We start from the raw sequence: 9,533 nt of genomic DNA, 5'->3' as shown, positions 1-9,533 counted from the left end.
GACAGAATTTTTCCAATGGCACATCAAGTGGGTCAATGCACACACCTGCAAAATATATATAGTGAAGCCTATACCTTACCTGAGATATCTTACCCCTTTTCTAAATTATTGTTTGGCCTGCTTTGAAATTCCTCTTGCCCCCCTAAGCCAAAAAAAACAAAAAAAGACAAATATTTTAATGAGCCAGAAGAGCAAATGCAATCTCCAAAGATGGCTAACTTCAGTCTTTCAGTTATTTAGAGAGGAAAGTCTGGATTCAAACATAGTTGTTTGCTGGCAGAATTTGCGATTGGCTAGGACCAAGGACAGTGTTTAAAGATGACTCAGTTGTACGGGCTGGGGGGATGGGGGAAGACCAGCTGGTGGTCCTTCTAACTAAAAGGAGTCCATTTTCTTCACATTGAGGTTGTGCAGGCCCAGAACCGCTGAATCCTGGGAGGGGGTATCCAGTGAAAGAAAACCTGAGACCCTGAGAAACGCACCTTCAAATTATCTGAACCCTCAATCCCCACCCCAGCTCCAGGCCAGGATTTGGGCAGAGCATTCCAAGGCCAGGGTCCACCTGGAGGCCTAGCTGTGTGACCTTCGCCAGGCGCCGGAGTCTCCTTTGGGACGTCCCCGAGGCCCTGCCCCAGACTCTGTAGGGGGACGCCGATGCTCCCAGCCCCCGGGTGCTCGGGACGGCCTTTGGGAAGCATCCCGCTGCCCGCTGCGGACCACTATTCCATCAGCCCGGACACCCTCTCGGCTTCACTGGGTCGCCGCCCTAGCCCCTCCCGCTCCGGCCGCCCCACCCCGGCCGGCAGCGCCACGCCCGCCGGGGTCCAGCGCGGGACAGGGATGCCCTCCCTCAGCCACCCCGCCGCACTCCTCGCTCGGGGCTTCCCGGGGCCGCTAATCCCACCCGGGTCTCTTCTCCCGGCCGCAGCAAGCTTGGGCCCCGCCGCGGCCGCCTCTGCAGCTGGCCCCGCGGCCGGCCCGCGCCCGCCGCCGCGCGCTGATTGGCTGGCCGGGATCGGCGGCGGCGCTGAGTGGCCGGGCAGATTCGCTGGGTCAGGGCTGCAGAGGCTCCTGGCGCACCGGCGGGAGCGGAGCCGCGGCGCGCGCTCGCCCGGGACGCCGGCCGCCCGCCAGCCAGAGCGAGCGGCCCGGGTCGCCGAGGGGGCCCGCGCCCCGCCGGGCGCCGCCGCCCTGGCCGCCATGTGCTCCCAGCTCTGGTTCCTGACTGACCGGCGCATCCGCGAGGACTACCCTCAGGTGCAGATCTTGCGCGCCCTGAGGCAGCGCTGCTCCGAGCAGGACGTGCGCTTCCGGGCGGTGCTCATGGACCAGATCGCCGTCACCATCGTCGGCGGCAACCTCGGTGAGCTAGGCGGGCCCGGGAGGGCAGGGAGGCGCTCCGGGATCTCCGAGAGCCAGCGGGTGGGCGCGCGCACCGGGCCCCCCCAGGCCAAATCTCCTTCCGGGCCTCCAAACCTGCCGCTCTCCCCTGAGAGACCTCTTTGGGTTAGAGAAAGCCCCTAACCTTGAGAGCTTCTTTGACCACTAGCATCTGCCCTGAGGCCAAGATTTGAGAACAGGATTTAATTCACTTAGGAGACTTAGTTTGGAAGGAACTCAAATTCACCTGAAGCCTCCTGGAGGTCCGAAGAAAATCAAGCTAACCCCAAATTAGCCAATTGTGCTCTCACTGATACGCTGTCAGTTTAGATTTATAGAAGCCCGCACTAAATTTACAAAATTGCCATTAGGATGAATGTTTTTAAAAGTTTTCCAAGAGTGTCTAAGCATCATTAATGCGCTACACAGAATATTATTCCCAAGCTAGGAACCTGCAGATGGGGAGAAATCTGAGAAAGATTGGAGTCACCTCTTGAGGGTAAAGTGGGAGAGAAGACCTTTGATGGGTTTTCTTTAAACTCATCCTCCTCCCTGAAAGTACTGAATTCCGATTCCAGAAAAGCCAAGATTTCAGGTACAGACCATTCTGGCCTCACCGATTTCTCCACTGCTGTGACCAAGAGATTTTTTGGGGTAAGACATGGTTATCATCTGTGACCATGACCTCAAGAGGTTACGTATGTTTTTAGATATTCTTAATTATCCCAACACAGACAGTCTCTGACTTAGGAATCCTGGCTTAGGAACCTCCCCCTGGCCTGCAGTTTTGAGTCTCTCCAGCCTCCAGTCTGGAGGTATCCAGTCACTTCAGGGGGTCCAGGACTCAAGGGGCTTTGGGCCCAGTGAGAGTGCTTCTTGGAATACCATTCATATTATTTCAATCATGCCTGGTTAAATTAACTCACAATTTGTTACTTTTCTTTGGCAGGGGAAAGGGGTTCCAAATTCTGAACAGGCTCCTTAGAAATGAGATTTTGAATATGACCTGTTTCTAAGTAGAACATATCTGTCCCAGATGTTTCATCTATAAATTTATCTAAACCCTTCATAAGTAATATCAGATTGTATAGTCTGTTGGAGAAATATACTACAGACATCAGGTATCATACATTTAGTCTAAAACAATGGCTGTCAGCCATAAAGGGCACCATCTCTCTAGTCTTGATTTGCTAAAACTCTCAGTTAGTTAATATAGAACTAATTCTTGGACAGAGAATCAGTAGAATTGGATTCTTATTACAACTTTGCTGCTAATGAGTATCTTGGCTTTGCCTTGGCCAAGTCACTTTATGTCTTTGAATCTCAGGTTTCTCATTTATAAAACTAAGGGTTAGGGTTCCTCCAGCTCTAAAATTCTGCATCAGTACCATACTTAAATGGAATAATCTGTTATATTTTACTGATCTAAATCTAGTATATACATCTTTCCACACCAAGAGTTTGCTCTTTATTTATTTGTTTTACAGCCTATAAATATGCCTTTATTGAGATACAGGCACATCATTCCACATCATGTTCCTTTTTGTAGACCCATCATGCATTCTGTGAAGGAGAAGAGGAATGCTGTTTGTTTTGTATCTAAAACCCCATGTTAAAGAATCAGTCCTAGGAAAAGAAAAAATTAAATTCTAATGCTGCAGGAAACATTTCACCCCTTTCGTTTAGTGTCTTAAAATTTTTCTGGAATTCATGTGTGAATGTATCTCAATCTATTCAGAAACAAGGAGTTACTTCTTTTTAAACTACATAGTTATTTACCTAGTCGATGGAGAAACTGAAGACAGGGATTTTTGGAAGCAGTTTTCATTTTTTTGCTAATTCAGAGATTGCCCCACACAAATCACAACACATAAAACAAACCTATTAGATCATTGTTTCTGCTGTCCAAAGCAGTCAAAAGATTTATTTGGTGCATGACGGGATTAATTAAACACAAGGAAGTGAATTCCATGAGAAGACTGAGCTCGTTTGCTTTGTTCAGGGCTGTAACAGTGTCTAAATAGTGCCTCACACCTTAATAGGCACTGAAGAAATATTTTTGAATGAATAAAGATGTGCAGTCTACTTCCCAGTTTCTTCTAGAGTCAACTGTAGAAAACTGTTAGTAATTTGCTGAGCCAAAGTATTCCTCCGAAATAAACTCTAGAACTTACTACCTTTGAAATAGAGAAAGAGTTACAATGATATCGACGCTATTTCCCATTTGAAAATTATTGTGAGAGCTGGGAAGGAGTTTGGGATCACCCATTCTGACCCCTTCATTTTACAAATGAAAAACCTGGTGTTCAAAAAAACGAAGTGACTTGCTCAGTGCCATCCAGCTAGTTGGCAGCAAACTGAAGTTTAAAAACCTGGTCTCCTAATTCCCAGCCAGTGATAATGGAATAAGTATGCCTTAGGACATCAGATGTGGAACTGAACTGAATTATATTAAATTGAGGCTAGACAGTGACGTTGCAAAGTAATGTGATAGTTTAGGAAGTTAAGGTACCACCTTTACTCAGGCTCCTTTCTGTTCTTTCTTGAGATTCGTGTGGGAGTAGATGAAGGGGTCAGTTTGGGACAGGTATGGGCAGTGACTCTACCAGTTTCTTAAATTCATTGCCAGTCTTCCCTCCATGGAGGCTAGTGGGAACTCAAATACAGAGATGAGAATTTCAGGTTATATCTGAAATAGGATTCAGACAAGAGGTTAAAAGTTGGGGATTTAAAGATTGCAGTTATTTTAAACTAGATAATACAAGTAAGCTGAAGAAGCTGTGCAAATGTAAGGTTTTATGGTTATTCTTTTTAACCCAGTGGTCTGCCCTACCCAGCATAGATTTGGGTGGGGGAGACTACTGGGAAGAGTGAATGACCTTCAGATGACTGAAGCAATCCTGCAGAAAACACTTTCCCTTCACCTTCCTGCTGGATGTAGCATTATGAGAATCCTATCCATTGCCATTTCCTCCTTAGAAACCACAAGTTCTTCATTCATTCAACACATATTTGTTAATTTTTCTCAATCCTGAGGATAAGGTGGTGGTGAACGCGGCACCAAAATGCACATAGTAATATTCAAAGCAAAATTCGTGGAGTGTTTATCATGTGCCAGGCGTAGGTCTAGGTTCTTTTTACACATTAATCTGATAAACGTCAGTCAGGGTGTCTGGGCACATAGTGCTGGCTGGCAGTTGGGACCAACACTCAGTAATTCTGGGCTCAGCACTTTCTGTTTCCTCTCTTCCACTCCACCCTATGCTTCAGCCTATACTGACCTCTCTGCCCCTTGCACTGAAATTGCCTCTGCCTGAGATGCCTGTCTGGTCCAGCTCCCTCCCCCATGGGGAACTTTTATTCACCCTGCATATCCAGCTCAAGTCACTCTTCTCTATACAGTCTGTCTTGACTCCTTACCCAGCCCCCAGGAATCTCTCTCTGCTATCTGCTGCCGAACAACATTGTGCAGACCTTCAAAGGTAGCATTCATCATGTTTTACTGTAATTTATCTATTTACAAAGTTTATCTTGGGCTTCCCTGGTGGCGCAGTGGTTGAGAGTCCGCCTGCCGATGCAGGGGACACGGGTTCGTGCCCCGGTCCAGGAAGATCCTACGTGCTGCGGAGCGCCTGGGCCCGTGAGCCATGGCCGCTGAGCCTGTGCATCCGGAGCCTGTGCTCCGCAACGGGAGCGGCCACAACAGTGAGAGGCCCGTGTACCACAAAAAAAAAAAAAAAAAAAAAAAAAAAGTTTATCTTCTCTCACCCCCTAAATGACTGGGTATTCCTCAAATATATGCTCTGGAACAGGTACATAGTAGGCCTTCAGTTGATGTTTGTTGGATGACTGAGTGAAGTGCCTTAAAGGCTAATTCAGGTATGTGAGATGTACTGTAATTAGCTGCTGTGTCTGGGAGATCATGATTGGACGCATAACTGTTTTTGTGACGAGCACATTTACTTATTGGAGGGCAGAGTCACTGGTGCAAATCAAGTTTTTTGACCACCCAAAGGTCTTTACAATTAGCTGTCTCAAGAAAAAAGTATAGTCCCAAACTCAGGGACAGATACCAAGACAGAAGAAATGAACCTGCCGTGGAAATGAGGATGTGTTACAGTTCGGCTTCTAGGAGCAGGGTGATTCAGCATTCTTCCCTTACTTTCAGAGCTAAAACCTTGGTGGCCATATGGCAGTTTCTAGGTCAGGTTCTTTACGTTAAGGTGTTCTGGACTACTTTCACTTTGTTCTTTGTAGTGACCAGGTGAGTAATATTTAAAAACTTTGGGTAGGGGGAAATCCTAAGTAAACTTGAATGAGGAAATGGTCTTATCGCAGCCTTCCAAAAGACAACAGGGGCCTCACAGAGAAAGGATGGACTCCCATTACTGTGCAAGAAGACACTAGCAGAAGAGGGTACCATGCTCACCTTTGTGCACAAAGGTTGATCTTTAACCTCAGTCCCTGCTAAAGGCCTGTGCCTGACACCCTGTAATCCAAAGAAACCACCATCCAGCACTAGTGGAAAGGTCAGTAGGTGGAAGCACCAACCATGTAATGTTTCCAAACATGTGAGTGCTGAATGGATACGCTTTACCCCATGGGTCCACATTTATAACTGTGGGCTGACCTCAAGGGCTGAGGATGGGTTGAAGTGTTGATGTTTCTAACAGCTGTTTTTAGGGACAGCTCATGAACTGTGTTGGAAAACGTTCTAGAACCCAATAGATTGGGATCCTTAGTGGATCTCAAAGCCCTGCTTTATAGGTTTCTGAACCACCTGTTGTTGCTACCATACACCTCCACCAAATTTGTTAGGCTTGCCTGGTGGAAGGGACACAGCCATCATCAGAGAGGTCCACGTCATCTCCATCCATCCATACCTCCTTGTCATCCCCCTTATTAGCAGAGAGTCCATGGACATCCAGGTACATCACTGCTAGCCTCACATCACTCCACCCACTCCTCCAGTAGGTAGGTGGGTCACCTTACCCACTTCCTGGAGAGACTTCACCTTATTAGGGCTTTATATTATTTAATACAAAACTTCACCTTATTAGGGCTTTATATTATTTTAATACAAAACTCCAACAAGATCTGAAATTCTCAATCTAGTTCTACTTGTTCCTTCACTATTAAAAAGTAATTCAAGGGGCTTCCCTGGTGGCGCAGTTATCGAGAATCTTCCTGCCAATGCAGGGGACACGGGTTCGAGCCCTGGTCTGGGAAGATCCCACATGCCGCAGAGCAACGAGGCCCGTGAGCCACAACTACTGAGCTGCGCGTCTGGAGCTTGTGCTCCACAACAAGAGAGGCCGAGATAGTGAGAGGCCCTGCGCACCGCGATGAAGAGTGGCCCCCGCTTGCCGCAACTAGAGAAAGCCCTCGCACAGAAACGAAGACCCAACACAGCCAAAAATAAATAAATAAATATTTAAAAAAAAAAAAAAGTAATTCAAGACTCCTGCTATGAGGAAGTGATACATTTAAGTTACTTTGCATTGCGGAATGAACGGGAATAATGGTTCTTCATTCCTGTAACTCTGTTATTAATACTTAAATATCTTTTATGTGTCAGTTAATCTTCACAACAATCCTATTCATTCCTTTACTTCATTCCACAAATATCAATTGGGTGCCCACTCTGTGCCAGGCCAGGCACTGTGCTAGGTGCTGGAGATATAACAGAGAGTAAGAACAGACACAGTCTCCCTCATTATAATGATTTCATTCATTCATTTGCTCAACAATATCTGTTGACTGCCTACTACGTGAGGGGTGTTGATCTAGGCACCAGAACAAAACAGGCAGAAATCCCTGCCTCTGAAGGACATTACCTTCTAGATGGGGAGATAGAATACAAACAGGTTAAAACACATTAGTATTTGGTGAAAAGAGCTAAGGAGGAAAAAAGTAAGGAAGGGAAAAGGAGGAAAAAGTAGCACATTTCTGGGGGCAGAAAAAGGGATTGTAATTTTAGGTGGGGTGGCTGGAGTGGTCCTCACCCAGAACATGATGTTTAAGACCTGAAGGAGATGAGGATGCAAGCTGTTTGGATATCTGGGAGTAGAGTGGTTCAGGCAAGAGGGAACAACAAGGAAACCAGTGTGGCCAAAGCAGAGAGTTAATGAGCATTAGGAGAGGTGGCCAGAGAGGTGGGGTGGGGGGAGCCAATGTATAGGGCCTTGTGGGTCATGGAAGGACATTGTATTTTACTCTGGAATGAGCTGGGAATCTACTGAAGAGTTTTGAACAGAGGGGTGACATGACCTGCCCTATGGTCACAGGGTCACACTGGCCACAGTGTTGAGAATAGACTGATGACAGCAAGGGCAGAAGCAGAGAGATGGCTTAGGAGTTTCTTGCTGCAGTTCAGGTAACAGATGATGGATGATGGTTGTTGGACTAGAATGATTTCAGGGGAGGAGGTGAAAAGTGACTGGATTTTTGGATATATTTTGAAGACAGAGTTGTCAGAATGTGCCTACTGGATCGGACATTGGATGTGTAGACATTGGACTGATCAAGGAGGACTCCAAAGTTTGTCCTGAGCAGCTGCAAGAATAAAGTTTGCCATTTACTCATATGGAAAGTGTGTGAGAGGAGTAGGTTTGGTCAGGTGATGAGGATCAGGTCTCAGTCTAAGGTACCCATTAAACATCCAAATGGAAATGGCAAGTAGGCAGTTGATCATATCCACTTGGGATTCAGGGGAAAGCCCTGGCCTGAAGCTATCAAAAGTAGGAGCATCTCCATACACCTATCGTGGGAGTGACTGTCGACAGAAAAGAGGTCCAAGGACTGAGCTCTGGGGCACTCCACTGTTTAGTGGTTGGGAAGAGGGGGAGGAACCAGCAAAGAATTCTAAGTAAAAGAAATAAACCCTGGAGAGTGTGGCGTCCTGGAAGCCGAGTGGAGAATGTGTTTAAAGAAGGAAGACATGATGAGACTGTTTCAGCTATTGCTGGTAAATCAAGTTAAGATGAGGACTGAGAACTGAACATTGGATGTAGAATGTGGACTTAGCATTAGTGACTCTGATAAGAGCAGTTTCAATGAAGTAATGGAAAACAGGGAATATACACACTGCCTTAAGAGTTTTGTTATAAATAGAAAGTGAAAAATGGGTTGATAACTTGCTACGGACTGAATTGTATTCTCCCAAAATTCATACGTTGAAGCCCTAACCCCCAATGTGATGGTATTTGGAGGTGGGGCCTTTGGAAGGTCATTAGGTTTAGATGAGGTCATGAGGTGGTACCCTCATGAATGGTATTAGTGCCTTTATAAGAAGAGATGAGAGAACTTCACACCTCTCTCTCCCTCTCTCCCTCTCTCCCTCTCTCCCTCTCTCCCTCTCTCCCTCTCTCCCTCTCTCCCTCTCTCCCTCTCTCCCTCTCCCTCCCTCCCTCTCCTTGCCATGTGAGGATATAGCAAGAAGGCTGCTGTCTGCAAGCCAGGAACAGAACCCAATAATGCTGGCACCCTGATATCAGACTTCTAGTCCCCATAACTGTGAGAAATAAATGTCTGTTGTTTAAGCCACCAAACCTATAGTATTTTGTAATAGCAGCCTGAGCTAAGATATTGCTCAAAGATGGATTTGAGAGGATTTTCTTAAAGAAGGGAGAAATAACAGAATATTGCATGCTGGTGTGACTGATCCAATAGAGAGAGAGAAATTGGTGATGTAGGAGAGAGAGGTGACTTACTGGAGCAGTGCCTTACGTGACAGAGGGATTGGGATCTAGTGCCTATTTCGAGGAGTTGACCTAAGCCAGGAACAAGGACACTTCAGCCATTATAATAGAGAAGGTCACCTATTGGCACAGGTGCAGGTGGGTAGATGTGATAGTGGGAAGTTATAGAGAAGTTCTTTTCTGATTGCTTCAGTTTTTCTCCCTGAAATAGGAAGAGTGAGAATGAGGAGGAGGGAGGAAGAAGTGAAGATCTGAAGCAAGAAAAGAAAGTGTGCAATACATGTCCGGTGTTGAGGGAGAGTGAATGGACTAGGGAAACAGTGCTTAGCAGGCAGCAACAAGGATGCCCTTGAGATCAGTCAGCAGGTTTGTGTATTTTTTCTTCAGACATGCTCCATTGCACAGGAGGGCACATGAGGTAGGCAGAGTTGGATCAGTCCAACTGGGGTTGTG

General features: G+C 46.5%; 1 protein-coding gene across 1 annotated transcript in view; it reads left to right on the top strand.

The window, feature by feature from the left end:
- Window positions 1-1,043: 1,043 nt before the first annotated feature.
- The window catches only part of RIMKLA (ribosomal modification protein rimK like family member A), a 28,323-nt gene continuing 19,833 nt past the window's right edge, over window positions 1,044-9,533 (top strand). Inside the window, exon 1 of the mRNA XM_004266365.3 lies at window positions 1,044-1,363. Within this exon, the coding sequence (XP_004266413.1) occupies window positions 1,201-1,363 (163 nt within the window). The 5' untranslated portion in view covers window positions 1,044-1,200. The remainder of the gene's footprint in view (window positions 1,364-9,533) is intronic.

Source organism: Orcinus orca, chromosome 1 (genome assembly GCF_937001465.1).
Source record: "Orcinus orca chromosome 1, mOrcOrc1.1, whole genome shotgun sequence".
NCBI classification, from domain to species: domain Eukaryota; kingdom Metazoa; phylum Chordata; class Mammalia; order Artiodactyla; family Delphinidae; genus Orcinus; species Orcinus orca.
Note: the sequence above shows the minus strand (reverse complement) of the source record. Positions and strands in the feature narration are given on the sequence as shown.